The sequence below is a fragment of the Mesoplodon bidens genome (genome assembly GCF_964165515.1).
Source record: "Mesoplodon bidens genome assembly, chromosome: 13".
Taxonomy (NCBI): Eukaryota; Metazoa; Chordata; class Mammalia; order Artiodactyla; family Ziphiidae; genus Mesoplodon; species Mesoplodon bidens.
The window spans coordinates 10,615,010-10,634,066 of NC_138169.1; the positions used below are offsets into that span (position 1 = coordinate 10,615,010).

A 19,057-nucleotide genomic window follows, 5' to 3' on the forward strand; every position below is an offset into this window, starting at 1 on the left:
TTCCAGCTTTATCTCTATCCTTTCCATCCCTTTCCTCTCAGCATTTTATGGTTTGGCTCATGAACCAAGTCTCTGAGATACAGTTCAACCTCCACAGCTGGGTTAGGAAGGCCTCTTACATCTGGCCTCTGTCTATCTCTCCGCTTACCTTGTAAACAACCTAAGCCCCAGCACACCTGACTACTGGCGGTTCATGGCCCACTGTGCCCATTCTTGCCTCTGGGACTTTGCTGTTGCTTTTCCCTGGAACTCTCTTCCCTCCTACTGTTCCTGTGTGACAGTTTAGGTTTGAATTCCACCTTTACTATGAATACTTAACCCCTGCATGGCCATCGACAAGAGACATCTGTGAGCCCACTTTTCTCATCTGTAAAATGGGTCTAATAATAGCACCTATCCCACAGGACTGTTGTGAGGCCCAAGTCGTAAAAACAAAGCTCTTACACCCATGCTGCTGGTACATAGTAAGTGCCCTGGAAATATCACCTATTTTTATTAAGCTGAAAATATGGTTTCCTCCAGGAAGACCTTTCTGATTTCCCTTGGACCTTTCTGTGTTCCCTTAGCCCCCTCCTTATTCCCATGCTGGCCCTCATCACCCTGTGTGGTAATCGCCTCTTTATTTGTCTGTCTCCCTCACTGAACTGGGAGCTCCCAGAAGGTAGGGGCAAGTCAACTTTGGACGTGTGGCCCAGAGCAGCTGGTCCCTCCACGCTGAGAGGGTGAGAGGGCAAAGGGTCATCATGAAACCGTCGCTGAATGGATGAGTTCATTGGGGTAAAAATAGTCACCGCAGTCAAGGGGTCAGGTGGGAAGGGAGGCAGTGACTGGCTTGTTAGAATAGAAAAGAAAAGCTCCCAGTTGTCTGCTGCTGCTCGGCAAGTCAAGCTCCAAGTCTCAATCATGACACTTATGGCTGTGCGTGATGCAGAGCTCACCTACCACCTCTTCCTCCTCTTCAAATGTTCCATGTCCCTTCCTACCTTGGGAGTTTGTATGTACTTTTCCTGCTGCCTGCAATGTCTTTCCACCTTCTCACCAAACCACCTCTTCATCTGTCAGCGCTCAGCCTTAACCTCACCTCCTTAGACAGGTCTTCCTGGATTATCCAACCTGCATTAGGACCCCATGGTTTCTCTCTCTCTCCGAGAACCCTGTTCTCTTACTGTATGGCAATGATCATAATTTGTACCTATAAATTTATCAATTCAGTTATTTTGTCTCTGCCCATATTTTCCAGGAGACTACAAGCTCCCTGAGGGCAGGGAACAGGTCCTTCTTGTTCCCTGTTATAACCCCAACTCCCAGCATCTGTGGGTACAGATAAGTGCCAGATGAATGTCCTTTGAGTGAATGGATATATGTGTGCCCTTACTTCATGAGGATTTCCATCTTGTCCTGTAGACAGAGGCCAGCCTCCTGGGCCACACTGTTAAACTTGGCTCTCATGGTGTTACACAGCCCACTCTTGCAGTGGATGATGTCACGGTTGGCACGGCTGTGGACACAGATGAGAGGGGCTTGGGGGACGGAGCCCAGGGGACAGACCCGCGAGGCTGGCCTCCCCGGGCCCCAAGGTGCTCTGCAATCACACCCACCCAGGTTCTCCACCCTCACTGGAGCCTCCTTCAGCACTCCCCCGGAGGTAGGAAAGATAGATCTTCCCGAAAACATCAGGCTGGTGGGTCAGGCCTTATTAAATGAGCCCACAGAGAGACATCTGGTCTCTTCAGCCCAACAAGTGTTAAGTGTGATGGAGCTGGGAGATTCAGGTTCAAACTCCTGTACCACCATCTTTTAGCCGTGTGGCCTCTGGCGAGACATTTCACCTGGCCAGGCTTCAGTCTGTTCCTCTGTAGAATGGGATAGGACCCCTGGCTCATAGGATTGGTTTTGAGGAATAAGCAAGATAATGAATACAGAACGCTTTGCCCAGCGCCAAGCATGAAGCAAGAACTTGTTGCTGTTGTCTGTCTGGTTGCTCAGCATCTTGGCCACGAGCCCCTTGCCCCGGGAGTCCTTTGTCCTTCAGGTGTGTCTATGGCTTCAGGGAACCTGGTGTGCACCGGGTTATTTCTACACCCCTGGGAAGATGGAGAGTTGCCACGGTCCCTCTTGCCTGGCATCTTCCGCTGCCCAGCTGGCCTACCTTTTAGACTTCTTCTGGAGCACCTGGGAGTGGCTGTCTCCACTTGTACTGCTGGATCTGTCACTGAAACACAAAGGTTGGTTTCAGGTTGCCTGGAGCCTTATTTTTCCAGAAAGGGTGACTTCAGGGCCCCCATGACACCTGCTGGCCGCCAGGATTCAGGTGAGGGCGGTGGTTCTAATCGAGGCATCAGAAAGAGAACACGGTGTGCATTTCCCCTGCGTCTTGGCCTTTACCCCTACCGGACACAGTGCCTGGACAGTCCTCGTTTCTTCTCTACCTGCTCAAATCCCGCCCTGTCTCCTGGCCTAGAGCAAGCTCTGCCTGCTCTGACTCTCCAAGTCCAACTGTGGCCTCTTGCCTCTGCATATTGTTGGGAGGACACATTTTCTGGATCCCAGCTTCATCTGTATAAAATCGGTCTCTCCATCTGGAGGACAGGCTCATTTTGGACCCTCCCATCCTCCTCTCTACACTTGTCAGCACACTTACCCTGGGGCTGAGTGCAGACCTGCTGAGGGGAGGGTCGAGTCCTCCTGGGCACATTGTCTGTGGTGTTCCCGGCCCCAGGCCGCCTCTTCATTCAAGGCTTCTCTTCTCTAAACTGGACCCTGGTGCTGAGCACCCACTGCACTCAACTTTGGAGGCAGGCAGAGCTGGGTTCAGAGCCCAGCCCTGGCACTGCCTTCTCCCAGGCTGTGGATAAGCACCTCTGCTCTGGATCGTCAGTTTCCTCATCTGTGATCAGTCAACTCCTGGTGTCATTTGACCCTTTCTAGGCGGGGCTGGGGTGGTGGTGAATTCCTTAGGCAGCTGCTCCGTCCTGTGACTTTGCCTGGCTAGGGTCCCTAGATGGGGGTGAAGGTCTCTGCCTCTGCCCATCCCCCCATACCTTCTTCCAGGTCCTCCTCAGTGGCCTGGGCCTTCAGCATCAGTGTCCAGCATCTCCTCTCACACGCTGCCTCCCTTTGTTTCTCTAAACATTTGAGAAACTGACTTGACTGCTTTATCTGCGTGACTCTAGAGGGTAAGACTGTTTTTCTTATCCCTATGATGTGCGGCTAACCCTTCCCTTCCAGCCCTGTGGCAGGCGGGGCTTCTTCAGGCCATTTCCCAGACCACTCCCCATAGGAAAGGGCCCGGCCTTTGCTGCTTTTCCCAGAGGCTCATTGGACTAGACCTAGAGACCTCAGGTCTGGCAGGTGATGGAGCAAGCCCTATCCCACCTTGCTGGGAAGCACAGCCCTAGTAATAATACCCAGAAGGCCATGTGTTTGGATTCCACCCAGCTGCCCCAACCTCTGCTGCTGAATTCGTTGGGGGAGCAGGCTGGCTTTGACCTTCCTCCTGCAGATGGCTCTCTTCTAGGGCTGATAGTGTGACTTGGCGGGGAGGCAGGAGAGGAAGGAAGCAATGTTATTAGCTGTGATAAACAAACAAGCAAACAACAACAAAAGACCCTTCTGCCTGGCTCAGTCTCCCCTCTCCTTGGTCCTCCTTGAGTTTCAGCCATACTGGTCTTTGCTCAGTGCCTCTAAGCTTCCTCCTGCCTCAGACCCTTTGCACATGCTATTCCCTCGGCTCAGAACACTATTCCTACTATTCCTTCTAGAGCAGGGACCGTAGGCTCTACGGTGGGAGGGGCATAGGAACCACCTGGAGAGATTGCTCAGAATGAGAATGCAGATTCCAGATCCCAGCTTTCCCTAGCCTTTCCTAGCTAATTCTTCTTTTTTCCTTCAGGTCTCAGCTTAAATGTCAAACTCAACCTTGGTTAGAACCCTGGTGCTCAACATTCACCAAATCCTCCATAATCGTCCTTCAGAATGCCTTCCACAGTCATGATTATACAGCTACCTCTGTGGGGTCATTTGATAAATGCATGACTCTTCCATTAGAACAGCAGTTCTCAACCATGAGCAGGATGCAAGGAGTCCATGAATGCGGATGGAAAACAACAGCTTACCTCTTCACCCAGCCTTTCATAGAAATGGAAATCACCATTTTTACACATCACATTAAAATTGTGGGAGCTATTTTGAAAAATCATTTACACTTGACACTAATCCAAAATTACAGTAGTTATTAGACCTGCTGCTAAGTCTTATTGTATAAGGTATTGCTAAAGAAGCTCATAGACGACTATATATCTCACGTTTGGTTGTAATATTGTAATCGATATTACTACAGATTTCTTTGTAAACCTTTGTCATTTACAGTCTGCATTTGAAAGCATTTTTTTCTGAAAGGAGTCTGTAAGCTTCCTCGGATGGTCAAAGGATCTATGACACAAAAGGAGTTATGACCCCAGACCAGACAGTGGGATACATCCATGTGGTCAGACTGCTTGTCTTGTTTGCTGCTGAATCTCTTAAGAGCTGAGCACAGTTCCTGGCATACAGCAGGGACTGAGGAATATTCTATAGATGAATAAATGAATTGGGGGCAGACCTTTACCTCCCCCATTACAAGTCACCCAAGTAACAAGGGAAGAGGTAGTTCTGTAACATACCCTCCCCGCTTCACCACCCCCCCACTACCAGAAGATTGTAACTTCATGGTATACGATTATTGGGGAGAAACGGCTGAATACTCACCCCCCAAGACCTGGGAGTTAAGGAACTTATTTCCAGGGAATAAGGAAGAAGATGCCCCTCCCTGCCCCACTTTCCACAGTGTGGCGAGGGGCATCTCTGCAAGGCCACCCATAACTGTGTGGTGCCTCCTGACCCACCTGCTAGGGCCCCAGGCCTTCCTACCTTGATTTGCGGGTGGTCTGCATGTCTTTATAGGCAGAATCATTCTTGTTTTGTCTGAGCATTGACAAGACACTGCAAAGCAAGATGAGTCACTTAATAAGGCGCTGAACAAATGATGCTCCCCAAGGCACTAGATATCTGTGGGAGTATGGAGAGTTCTCCTTCTAGAGCAGGGATCCTAGGCTCTACAGGAGGGCATGAATCACCTGGGAAAATGGCTCAGAACAAGAATGCAGATTCCTGAGCCACACTCTCAGAGATTTGGATACATCAGGCCTGGAGTGGGACCTCAGAAGCTGCATTTAAAACCACACACACGCACACACACACACACACACACACACAGACTTCTGATGCAGGTGTGCAGAGAGCATACTTTGAAAACCTTAGCATTTCCATGGCATTCCATGCCATTATTTCCTGGCATGAAATAATGCTTGCTTGAAGTGCCTGTTAAAAAATGTGGTTTCCTCTAAGGAGTCTGATTCAGTGGGTCTGGGATGAAGACCAGAAATTTGTAGTTTTCATAAGCATCCCAGCTGATTCTGACCTTCAGGGACATTTGTAAAATACTGCTAGAGGATTTTAAGAAAAGGTCATCTTCCTAGGTGATGCTATGGTCTGAATATTTATGGCCCCCCAAATTCATCCCAAGAGGATGCTGTTAGGAGGTGGTGGCCTTTAGGAGGTGATTAGATCATGAGGGTGGAACCCTAATGACTGGAATTGAAGCCCTTATAAAACAGACCCTTGAGAACTAGCTGGTTCTTTCTACACGTGAGGACACAGTGAGAAGGCAGCCGTCTATGAGGAAGAGGGTCCCTGCTGGACGCTGACCTGCTGGCACCTCGAGCTCAGACTGTCCATCCTCCAGAAACTGTGCGAAATAAATGTCTCTTGTTTACAAGCCACTCAGTTATGGGATTTTTATTACACCAGCCCAAATGCCCTAAGACAGGTGACCAGAGGGCAGTCTGCCCCTTGAGGCTGAGAGCTGGGAGAGAAGGCTTTCAGGGGTTCCTAAACCCCCCAGAATTCTACGTCAGTCTTGATGGGAGCAGACTTGCTGTCTAAAGTGAAATAGGAATCTACATTTTTAAAGTGAGGAGGGCAAAAGAAAATCTGCAGGTTCCCCTAACTGTCTCTGGGCAGCTCCACAGAGAAGCGTTCAATATTTGCTGCCTTAGCAAGGGATTAGGGAGATTTTTCTCCCGGAGGAATTGCAGAGGATGGGAAATTTCAACAGGTTCCTGCACCATAACCATGGTTATGTTATCATTAAAGTGAATGCAGGGCTTCCCTGGTGGCGCAGTGGTTGAGAGCCTGCCTGCCGATGCAGGAGACACGGGTTCGTGCCCCGGTCCGGGAAGATCCCACATGCCGCGGAGCGGCTGGGCCCGTGAGCCATGGCCGCTGAGCCTGCGCATCCGGAGCCTGTGCTCCGCAACGGGAGAGGCCACAACAGTGAGAGGCCCGCGTACCACAAAAAAAAAAAAAAAAAAAAAAGTGAATGCAGAGGCCACCTGATGAGTTCTGTGAGAACCAGGTTCTTGTGTGGTTTTGTCTTTGAGGACCTGAAGCAGGTCACTCCTGGCCATCCTTCTCCAGCTATGAGATGGGACCATGGTGCTGGGTACTGGTTAATCAACCTGTCCCAGCGAGTGGCTGCACAGGTTCCATAGGATGCTGTATGTGAAACAAAAGTAACAACCACCACCACCAGTCACCAATTTTTGTTTGCTTACACTATGCCAGGCACATGCTAATATGTTAAATGCATTATCTCACTAAATGCTTCAAACGACTCAGTGATGTAGACATTATGTCTACAACAATAAAAACACTTTATTAGGAAATTATCATTTAATTCTCACTACAGCCCTTTGGGATAGGTTGTTAATGAGCCTCATTTTACAGAATTGGAATCAGGCTCAGAGAGGTGAAGCAACTTGCTCAACAGCACACAGCAATTACATCAACGGAAATGGAGATTGACCCTAGTCTACTTGGTACCACCGCCAGTGCTTTGATGAAACACAATCTCATGTTACAGATGAGAAAGCTGAGGTTTAGAGAAAGGCTGAGGGACTCGTTCAAAGGCACTAGGTCTTGAACCTATGTCGGTCTGACTCCAAAGCCAGTATTCATGGCGTGAGTTCTTGCAAAGGAAGGAGCCTCTTGGAGCTGATGCTTCATCACTGTCATCTGTCTTTAACGCTGATAAATCAGGCGCAGCGACCGGGGCCTTAAGGGCCAACACTGTCTCTGAGGGCCTTCAACGCCACCCTCCAGAGCCCCGATGTGAGCTGAGGCGGCAGCAGCCACTTCATCATTAACAAGCAGAGGCGGGTGCGATGCACGTGAACGTGCTTGGAGAACCGTAATTATGGTAATAACAATAACCGGTAAGTCACAGCCGGCATCTCAGGAGGCTGAAGGCGATGATGAACCTCTCCAGTGCCTCATTTATTCTCAGGAAGTCATCTGCTTACTCTGAGGGGTCCACACTTGGAAAGGGAACTTTGGCTCTAGCCTGAGTGCTCTCTGAGGCTTTTAGAGGTCAGGAGTCTAGTGGACAGGGCTTTCTGCCAGAAGGAGGACACCTCAGGTTCAAGTCTGACTCTCTGAACCAATTACATTGGTTGCCGGCTTGAAACTTCAAAGGATTCTTTTTGTTCCTAGGATAGAAATCAGAATCCTAGAGGTGGCTTCCAAGGTCCCCAGAGAAACTTATATCTCTGCCCATCCCATGTGGGAAGCATTTCAGTTCCTTGAAGGTGCTACACTCCCTTTTGACCATGTTTGCCCATGCGCTGTCTGTAGTATTCCCTCCCCTTTCTGGCTCTCCCGGCTGCCCCCCAACAACTTTGGCCGGTGAGCTGTTTCTCATGCTTCATCCAGAATCTCAGCTTAAAGTTTCTTCTTTGGAGGGAACGTCTCTCATCCCCATCCCCATCCCAGACTAGACCAGATGCCCCTATTATGTCCTCTCACAGGTCTGAGCTTTTCTTTCATAACACTTCCTGCAATAATTAGTACGGTCCATCCATATGCGTAAATACTCACTAAAAAATGAATGAATCACCTTTGGGTTCCTGGGAAGCAGTGCAGTGGAGTGGATAAGAGAACAGTTTTTGGAACACGGAAGATCTGGATGCGAGTGGCGGCCTTACCATGCGTTAGCCTCTCTCAGCCTCATGTCCTTATTTGTAAGATAAAGACAACAGTACCTACCTTGGAGGGTTGTTGGAAGAACTCAGGGAGGTGATACATGTGAGCAAAGTACACGGTTCAGCGCTTGTCACAGAGGAAATGCTCAACCATTGGGAACTGCTGTCCTTTATGTTATCACTAGGATGCTGACATCCTTTATTTGCCCAGGTGTCAAAAGCACATACCTGGCCGCTTGTTTCTGCATCCCATTTGCCGTCGTGACTGTTCTCTGAGCCTCTTCCCGAACCACCTCCAGGAGCTTCTGCAGATCTGATGGGAACACAAGAGGTCACTGTCTGCAGGGTGCTCATGAGACAGGACTGTGCAGGTCACGGCCCAGCCCCCCAGGCCGATATCGCCTCTGCTTTGGCGTACTGGGGAGCCAGAGAAGGATGTGCCCGGGGTCTAGAAGTCTGCGGGCTGTACACGTGCCTCCTCTGCTTCCAATCAGTGACTGGCCATCTCCTTCGGGACAACAGCTGAATTCCTCCCCATGGCCTGTGAGGCCTTGGGGGTCTTGGCTGCTCTATTTCCTGTTTCACCTCATTCCTCCTGGCCGCAGCCCCCCTCCACCCCGCCCTTCAACACTCTTCTGTAGCCTGAGAGAACTGTTTCCAATTCCAAGAAGAAATCAACTTGTCCGGGAAAACCCTCTCTGATCCCAGAGACCTGAAGTTCCAAACTGGTGATCCACAGGCTGACTCTAGCTCGTAAATGTGTTTGATTTGATTTGACATAGATGCTCAAACTTTTCAAAACTGGAAGTTTTCACATTACAAATCTGGGCCTCCAGTTTCCCTGGAAAAGACTCTGAGGTGGGGCTCATCCCGTGCTGATAGGGCCCTTTAGACCTTCCAGTGCCTTCTCCAGCTCCCCATGGCCCCCCCACTCCTCACTGCTTTAGTTGACTTGTATATTCATACTTCACATTGTTGCTTTTTACACAATGTAGAGATATCTCTTTGTGCCTGACTATTATGGGTGGACTTGTGTCCTCCCAAAAGATAATGCTCAAGTCCTAATTCTCAGCACCTCAGAATGTGAATTATTCATATTCTTATTTAGAAATAGGGTGGCTACAGGTGTAACTAAGATGAGGTCATACCGGAGTAGGATGGGCCCTCAATCCAGTATGACTGGTGTCCTTGTAATAAGGGGGGAGAGACACAAAGGGAGAAGATGGCCATGTGATGACAGAGACAGAGGCTGGACTGCTGATGTGTCTACAAGCCAAAATGCCAAGGCTTACCAACAACTACCAGAAGCTAGAAAAGGCAAGGAAGGGTTCTCCCATACAGATTTCAGAAGAAGCATAGCCCTGCTGACACCCTGATCTGGAGTCTAACCTCTCACACTGTGAGACAATAAATTCCTATTGTTTTAAGCCAGGAAATGTACTTTGTTAAGGCGGCCCTGGGAATCTAACACATGGACACTCTTAAAAGTTGGAAAATAATATATATTTGGAGTAAGCTAGGTGCTTCAAGAAAAGTAGGAGAGTGGAGGCCCTAAGTGTTTTGTACAAATACTGATGGGTAAGCAGTTGGCACCCTGCTTGTCATACAGGCGTCTCTGTCAATATTTGCTAAATAAATAAGTAAACGACTAAGGAGAAAAAAAAGTAGGAAGGGTTTGGGAGACTATGAGCTAGATTTGGAATATCAATGAAGGAAGACAATGCCAACATGGACACTTCTCACTCTTTAGTAGGCGCCTGCAGTCAGCTCAAGGTCAAGTCTCAAAAGCCATACCTGGAAGGGTGAAGCCAGTGCTTCCCAGGGCCATTTGTGTCCAACCTTGTTTGTGAATGCAGTCACTGGGTGCTAGGGAAAGGGTGCTCCCCTCGGTGACCCGGGAGCCATCTAGGCTGTGATAAATGTCAACATTGAGCCATTTTCCACTCCACCTTCCCATTCTCAAGTACTGATAGTTTGTCTGCCTAGTAACTGGTGGGCATGATTCCATGTGACCTGGATCTGATCTTCATTTTTGTCTTGTCGTGCCCACCGTCCCTGCTGCCACGCATCCCAGAATCCTTGGGGTGTGTCCAGAAGCCTATTAATGAGGGAGCTCTGGATGCTTCCTCCACTTTCTTCCCTTCTTTTGGCATGCACCATCTGACCACTCCCCCACTCCTGCCCCTACCCGGAAGCAAACCAGCCTAATGGGTGGATACCAGCAAATGAGCCCAGTGACCTGGCACATGGGGCAGCTCTCCTAGAGAATCCCCTGTAAGGCTGCATATGCCATTTAATGCACCAAAGGTTTTTTTCTGCTTGCCAATAATACCTCTGGGCAGGAACGGTGCCCACCAACATCAAGCTCCACCCATCACATAGCTGAGGTTGGATATGTATGAACTAGAACAAAGCCTTGGGACTGTGAGGCCCATGTTTACCCACCAAGGCCCATATCTACCCACCAAGGCCCATGTCTACTCTCCAAAGGAGAGATTTGTTTGGAAAAGGTGCTGGTGCCATAAAATAGAGTCTCCCTGAGGAAGACAGTCTTGTGATGGAAAAGTCCACACTCAGAGGAACCCGCTTAGTTCTCAGTCCCCAGGGCTACGGGGACGCCATTGCCCAACACTCAGAGATAACAGCATCCTCTGTTTCAGATGCCAAATCACACCCCTAAAGGAAAAATTCTAACTCCCTTCCTCCATTGTCCATCCCCGGCCTGTCTTAAGAATCCCCCTCGAGAGCAACTATACCCACTTCTTCCTCTCTGTTGGGGGAAAAGAGAGGAAGTCCTTTTGTTGTATGGGGTTGTTTTGGTGGCGGAGTGGGGGGAACAGTAGAAGGCACAGGACCCCTCTTTCTGAGTCACTATTTAAGTGAGTTTCTCCCCTAACAGTTCCAAGACTGGAAGATTCAAGAGTGGCAGAAGGAATGGTCTGGGCTTTGGTTCCTCCGGAATCCCTTGGCCATGGATTTGGGAAGGGACCATTCCACAGAGAGGCCATGGCCTGCTGTCCCCAGTGATCTGTGTCCACAAAGACTTCATTATGCAGCCAGCCCTGGACATTAAACCTTGGTCAGATGGTGTATCTCTTAGAATAGGATTCATGGATTCAGAATCAGTTTGAGGAGGTTTTAGAAGGCAATGAAAGTCTGGGAAATTAATCTACTTTTGGGAAGGCTCTGACAAATGCAATGGAGGTTAAGGTATAAATAGAGGAAAAGGGTGAGGAGGCTGAGGGAGAAGGACTTTCTCTCCTGGATGTTGGTCTGTGGTGGGAATGCATCTCCCAGCCATTGCTGTGCACCTGCCATGTGCCAGGTAGAAGGTGAGTAAGACATTGTTGCACGCCTGAAGGGAGCTCACACTCCTTTCTCCTTTCTTTAGTAACAGAAATATATGAATGCATATGTACTTGTGTGTGTGTGTGTATATATACTTTTGTGTCTGTGTGTATGAGGGAAGTATTAGCTCAATTTCCCAACATCCTTTGTAGCTAGGTGTGCCCCTGTGACTAAATTCTGGGCCATGAGGTTTTAGGAGAAATACTGTATGAAGCTTCTGAGAAGACTGCTTAAACTCAGCTGGAAGTGAGCACTTCTCCACCTCACCTACTTCCTTCTGCTTCCCTCGTAGGATGTGACTCTGATGACTGGCATTCCAGCAGCCATTTTGGACCATGAAGTGATCCGTGGTGGAGAAGAAAGATAGAAGGAAGTAGGATCCCTGATGATCTTCTGGAACCACCCTATCTCTAATCTGTAAGAAAAATTAATTTTTATCTTCTTTAAGCTACTGTTTTTCAGGTCTCTGTACCTAGCCAAAAGAAGTTCCTACCTGTTACAGTGAGATGTAGTTGTAAATTAAAATTGAGTACTTAATACAAGCAAATACAAAATACTAAGAGAATTGAGAGAAGGGGAGTCAGGGAAAACTTTACAGGGGAGGGAATATTTGAGCTGGGTCTTAAAGGTTGAATAGGAGTCCATTCGACTGAAGGGTTGGAGGTGAAAGGGCACCACAGACAGAGGAGGGCATGAAAGAAGATGCATTGTTTAGGAGGAGAGGGTTTTTTGGTGAGGCTGGAGCAGCTGGTACAAGGTGTGACATGGCAAGAGCTGAGCCCATTATAGGCAGCCTGGGACAAGATCAGATGCAGTGTCTTAGAGGCAACGGGGGGGGGGTCACTGAAAGATATTAAGCTGGGAAGCACTACGTTAAGTTTTTAATTTAGAAGGTTCCTTCTGGTTCAACACGGAGAAGCATCTGCAGGCAAGGGAGGGTAAGACAAGAAGCAGGGGGGTTAATTAGGAGGCTGCTACGGTCATCTAGATGAGAGGTGATGAAAACTGGACCAGGGCTCCCCAACCTAGGTGCCTACAGGGAGCAAATACCACAGCTGAGTGACAAGAGCTAGTGTAAGAAAAATCAGGCTGCTCTCTTGGTCTTTCATTTCCCACTTTTTCTAGAGACTTGGGTAAGGCAGAGAAATTAAGTGTGACATGAGAGCCAGACTGCCTGGTTTCAAACTCTGGCTTCATCACTTATTGGATGTGTGACTTTGGGCACATAATTTAACCTCTCTGTGCCCCAATTTCCTCATCTGCAAAATAGGCATAAAAAGTTGTTGTGAGGATTAAATGAATATGCATATCTGTGTATATTCACATACACACACGTGCACACACACACACACACACTCTCACATATACAGTGCCTGACACGTAAAAGTCCTCTTAGGGTTAGTTATTGTATCATCATCATTATCATTCTAAGACAAACAAGAGGGCAAAGGAGATGGTAAATGGGGCATGCACTTGGCCAGCTGGGAGCAATGGAATGATTGGGAGTAACAGGGAGTGGTGGGGACTGTGGAAAACTAGAGAGCACATGCCCCACAGCTCCAGGTGACTGCTGTCATGCAGGGTTGCAGGCCCACTGTTGCCACTGAGAATAACTTTTTGTAAATCAGAATTTTGACGTCCAATCTCTCAATCTTAAAAAGTCACTCCTACTTTTTTTTTTTTAAACAAAGCCTTGTGTGGTAAACAAAACACAGTCTGCAGAAACCAGCCCATGTGCCCCAGTTCTCTACCTCTAAACTAAGACAAAAGCAATAGGAATGAAGAGGGTAGGGGGTTCAAAAGTGCTCTGGGAGATGGCACTGATTGGGGCAGGGAACTGGTTAGACTGGGAGTAGGAGTAGGGTGGCCGTTAGGGAAGGGTCTGTGGTGTCTCGGGGGCCTGGAGAGAGGGCACTATTCTCCCTTCCCCTCACTGCCAAGTCTCTTCCACCTCTGATCCTTCCTTCCTTCAGTTCTCAGGTTGCCACTGGGAGAACCGTACGTGAACTCTGCGACTGAGGCACTTCTTGTAGCTGGGGACTCTTCTCTGCTTGTCTTACTTGAGAGCAAGGTTTTCAGAGTTAAGAGACACAGCGCGGACACGACATTAATAACCACACACAGACCTTTGAAAAGAAAACCAGGTCTTCTTACCCCTACACTTGCAACCTTCCAGAGCCTTCCTCTTGCACTTGGAATAATTCTGAAGTCCTTACCTTGCTCTACAAAGGCCACGCATGCTCTCACCCCTGCATCCCTCCCCAGCTTCGTGTCTTCAGAAACTCAAATGTCAGAGCTGAGGGAGGCTTTCCTTGACCACCCTGTCTAACCTAGCTCCATTCCCACCAATAGTCTCTCTCTAGCCTGAATCTTGTTTTATTATCTTCCGATCATGTATTATCTGCAATTGGCTTGCTACTTATGGCTTTCTTGTTTATGTCTGCTTTTTCCTTGTAAAATATAAGCTTGCGAGGGCAGGTACTGTCCTCCTCGGTTCCAGGAACACAGTAGCTGCTCAATAAATACATTTTGAATGAAAGAAGATTCAAGAAAACCAGAAGAGTCACACATCTGATGATGGTTTATCTCAGTTCCTCTCCATCTGCGATAATACTTCTGTTCCGCAAACAGCTTTTCAGGGCTTAGAACTTTTCTTGGTCTCCTGTTAACAAGGGGGATGGTGGGAAATTTTCTCACTGGCCATCATTACTATGAGTCCTGACCACTTACTGAACTTTTGCACTTTTGCCCATTTCTGGCTTTGATAATCGGGGCCCTAATCGGGCTTTCTGGTTTACCTTGACCTTTTTCTCAACCTCCTTGTATCTGTACTAAACCTGGTCCAGCTTTGGTTGCTATGGGCATTCTAGATTCTGTGAAGGAACACTGGCTGAGCAGGCAGGCCTCAGCTTAGGTGGCACTGAGGGGACAAAGCATGTGGGGATACGGCAGAGAAGGTGTTTCATGCACCAGAGTCAATCGTTCTGCAGTGAGCCTGCCTCTTTCACGCCCCTTTCTCTTTCTTTCTTCTGCCTTCTCCATCTTTCTGCATAAATCCTTTCTTTTCTTGTCTCCTTTTACTATACAAGCTCAAGCCAGAAAGTCCTGAAAATGAATTTTTTACACGACTATGGAATCCAGTCACAATTCTATCTGGTGGAGGTCCACAGGCTCCCCCTAAAAGAGTGTGGAAAAAAATGTATGTGTGTGTGCTTGAATTCTTTTCCTAAAGAGAGGCCCATAGTTTCCAACAGATTTTCTAAAGAACCTGTGGCCCCCAAATTGTGAACCATTGAAAAGGCTTTTGCTTCAGAGTGGGGAGTCACAGAGTGATACAACTTCCCTATATAAAATATCCAGAAAAGTCAAATTTCCAGAGACAGAAAGTAGATTTGTGGTGGGAAAGGAGAGGGACTGCCAATGGACATGAGGTTTTCTTTGGGGTTGACTGAAATCTTCTAAAATTAGATGGTGCTGTTGGTTATACAACTCTATAAATTTACAAAAAGTCGTTGACGCGCACACTTAAAACAAGCGAATTTTATGGTATGCAAATTATACCTCAATAAAGCTGTTAAAAAAAAAGTAGGCACCGAATTTCAAAAACATAGTATGAAAAAATGTAAAATAGCTTATCAATATTTTTTATATGATTACATGTCGAAATGACAATATCTTATAAACTGGGCTAAGTAAAATATACTATTAAAATTTTTAAAAAGAGCAATTGATGACCATGGGCTGTCTCCCAAGCAGAAATGGTTCAGAGTAACCCAAGTCAGAGTATATTTCTGCTTTCCACTGAGGGAAAGCAAAGGGGTCCATGGACATTGAACAGGGCTAGGAGAGCCGTGCGTCTCCTCTACCTGAGTGGGGTGAAGGTGGAGCACACGGGGCTCTTGATCTCTGGCTTCAGGGCAGAGTCAGGGAAGACTGGTCAGATCTAAGGTAGGACTTACCGACACGGAGAGGTTCTTCTTCAGGCTTGGCCGGAGACGATGCATTGTCCTCAACATCCTTGCTGCCTGTCGCCTGGGTGACCACACTCTGGGGCTCGTCTGAGCCCGGGTTCACGGAGACCATGCTGCTCTGGGGGGACGACCCTCCACTTGTCCGAGACAGACTGAGGGTGGAGCCTCGCCGGCTTGGTTTGCGGCTGGTGACGCGTGCTACAGGAACCTTGAATCTCCTGATCTGAAGGAAAGAGAAAATAAAGAGGGAGTTTAGAAAGGAAGGAAGGAGGGGAAGAACGGAGGAAAAGGGGAAGGGAGGAAGGAGAGTAGGAAAGAAAAAAAGCGAAAACCTGGCTCTGAACGTGAATTCCTTTCGGCTCTTTCCAAACACCATGAGACATATCCTGGGTCTGGAAAGACCTTCTGTCACAAATCAAGATCATTTATACATGTGTTTATTGGAAGTGAGTTTGATGGGACTCTTTTTTTTTTTTTTTTTTTTTTTGCGGTACGCAGGCCTCTCACTGTTGTGGCCTCTCCCGTTGCGGAGCACAGGCTCCGGACGCGCAGGCTCAGCGGCCATGGCTCACGGGCCCAGCCGCTCCGCGGCATGTGGGATCTTCCCGGACCGGGGCACGAACCCGTGTCCCCTGCATCGGCAGGCGGACTCCAAACCACTGCGCCACCAGGGAAGCCCTGATGGGACTTATTCTACTCAGTGAGTGCAATGGTTGCCCAAGTAGTCACCACAGGAAGCCAAACATGTATTCCAATGATGTTGCCACGGACGACAACGGTTTTTTACTTTTCTTGTGTAATAATCATCAGAGTTGATTTTTAAACTGGGGGAGGATGGCTCTAATTTCTTTAGCTGCATCTTGGTTTCGACCCCCACTTCTATGTATCAACGCTTTTGTTCACCAAATGACACTTGGGGCTCAAAGAATAAAGATTTAGGTTCACTGGGGTTTTCTGAAGAATACAAGATGGAGAAAACTCTAGGCTTGGCGTTCAGGAGGTGGAGGTGAGGGAGGCAGATTTGTCTGATGAGGGGGCACTCTTGGGGGGAGGGGGGAGGAGCCATGAAGGAGGTGGGTGGGAAGACCTAGATGACAAGTCCTGGGAGGTAAAAGGGGGTGGGTAGGGAAAGTCCTGCGAGAAGAATGGGGATTTGGGGAAGGAAAGAGTCAGAGTGGACAGGTTACAGGAATGGGTGCGTGTCTCTGTGTGTGTGTGTGTGTGTGTGTGTGTGCGTGCGCGCACACACACCCTCTTGCATGACTGGTGTCACTTCAGAACGTACTGTGTGGGCTTACGTCTTCATTTAATCCGTGCTCCGTGTCTTAGGCTTCCCGACCTGCCCTACGCTGCTCAGCTGCCCCAGGATAAGAGCTCAGTGAGGGTCTGGGCAACAGTTCACACTCCATTAGAACAGAAACAATTTCACTTGAGAACATTTGAAATGAAAGCCCTTGGAGGGCAGTCCAAGGTCTTCTTTGGATGAAACTCATAGCGTGTGATACCCTAGGGAAGAAGATAAGGAGAAGAGGCAGCACTGAAGCCCGCACAACATTTAATAAACATCTAACAGGGCGGAGAGAATTGTTTTCAGCAGGACTCACCTCAGGGAGCCCACTGTGTGTGATCACAAGTAACGTTTTGATTGGCCACCTCATGGGGCCCTGAGTGTAGGTGAACCTCCCTGCTCCGGAAGAGCGGAGGCATTTCTTGCTCGCCCAGGGCAAAGGGGAGGGTGGGGGAAGAGAGACGGAAGAAGGTTGTGGGGCTTCAGATGTGGTATCTTCCTGGGAACGCCACCTCCCCCAACGTATTCAGTGAAATTCTACACAAGTGATGGAACGCTTCAGAATGTGAGAGCCTGGGGAACTGGAGTTCAAACTGGGTTTAACCAGATCTCCAAGGGAGCATGGGAGTTACAAAATGACTGTGATAAAGACAAAGCAAATGCCCAAAGTTGGCATGTTCTTCCCTTAGACAAATTAGGGGCTTGATGCAATGTCCCCTTTGTCCTGGCATCGCAACTGGACAAGAGCTTGCCAGACGGACAGCCCCTCTGCTCTCTGTCCCCACAGGGAGAGAGAATGTCAGCGCTCAGGGATAATACCTGCAGAAGGCAACTCTTCCTGTCTCACCTGGCACGACGTGAATTCTTGACTCTGGAAACCACACTCTTTACGTCAATGTCATTTTTGAAGGCTGGACAGATTGTGTCACCAGGGCAGCCTGGAGTCTTGCAATGAGCACCAGACTCAGAGCCAGGGGACCTCAAGGGGGCCCTGATCAAGTCACTCTCCCTTGCTTCCAACCCCTCGTCTACACAACAGAGAGGACGGGCTGGGATGATCTCAGAAGAGCTTTCCATACCCAGAGTTCTGTGTGCATCTTCCTTGCATTAGGATTTCATCCTGTGCTCCTAAAGTTACCATTAATTAAAAGTCAATTAAAAGCCACAGACAGGAAATCCAGAGTGAAGGGCTGACACTTCGTGGCAGAAAAGTAACATGTGGGGGGAAGATGTGACAGGAAGTCTCAGCATCCTGCTTGCCCTTTCTTGAACTGACTCCCTGAATTGACTTAAATCCCCAAATGCTTCTTTTTTTTTTTTTTTTTTTGCGGTACGCAGGACTCTCACTGTTGTGGCCTCTCCCATTGCTGAGCACAGGCTCTGGACGCGCAGGCTCAGCAGCCATGGCTCACGGGCCCAGCCGCTCCGCGGCATATGGGATCCTCCCAGACCGGGGCACGAACCCGTATCCCCTGCATCGGCAGGCGGACTCTCAACCACTGCGCCACCAGGGAAGCCCCCCCAAATGCTTCTTGTCTATGTTTCGTATTTCACTCAGGAGTGGTACTAACTGGCTGCCATGTTGCACCTTAGGAGGGACTGCTTTTTGACAGCAAAGGAAAAGATTTCCCTGAATGATTCCTTATACTTTCTTAGAAGCAGGCGTTTCAAACTGGTGGCCCATGGGGAGACATGTTCAGCTGCCCAGAATTCTACAGATTAGGGATATCTTTATATAAGAACTGAGGTTACTGGTCTCTCTTGAAAATGATAAGCCCTGGGTCCCATTTTCACATGGCGAGATGAGTAGAACAAAGCAGAGGTTCTTCCCTTTAGCTGTGCAGAACTCCTGTTTGCCACAGACCTCACCACTCCCTACTGTGTGTCACCCAGCCTGATTTTTTCATTTATGCCATTTGTCCGTCTCTTAATGATCACTGCCTTGGCACTGACAAGCTCCACACATACAGAAGACTATCAGTTGCTGTGGAAGTTGACTGGAGCCTCTCTTTCAAAGTCCTTAATTTACAGGTGAAGAAACTGAGGTCAGGAGAGAGGAAAGGACTTCTCCAATGCCATGCAGTGAACAGAGTCACAGTGGCTAAACTAGGTCTCCTGATTCCTGATCCAGTGCTCCCTCATCCTCAGAACAGACCACACTGCAGCCCAGAGTTTGATCTACAAACTCGCCCGGGGTGGGTGGGGGAGGATTTCAATTCAGTGAGAGTTCAAGTGCAGTGATTCACTCTTCCTTCCTCCAACTGTAGTTGTGACTATTCCTGAAGGACATTTTTTTTAAAGGTTTGTGGCTCCTGCTCCTTTTTCTGTGCATCTCTGGAGACAGATACACACGATATCTCCATAGCAACTTT

At 48.5% G+C, this 19,057-nt stretch overlaps 1 protein-coding gene across 1 annotated transcript in view; it reads right to left on the reverse strand.

Moving 5' to 3' along the window:
* CCDC60 (coiled-coil domain containing 60) overlaps positions 1-19,057 on the reverse strand; it is a 268,405-nt gene that overhangs the window by 4,754 nt on the left and 244,594 nt on the right. The window contains exons 9-13 of the mRNA XM_081251735.1: positions 15,386-15,620; positions 8,307-8,391; positions 4,909-4,980; positions 2,150-2,212; positions 1,376-1,498 (exon numbers count right to left, since the gene is read on the reverse strand). Coding sequence (XP_081107861.1) covers positions 1,376-1,498; positions 2,150-2,212; positions 4,909-4,980; positions 8,307-8,391; positions 15,386-15,620 — 578 coding nt within the window. The remainder of the gene's footprint in view (positions 1-1,375; positions 1,499-2,149; positions 2,213-4,908; positions 4,981-8,306; positions 8,392-15,385; positions 15,621-19,057) is intronic.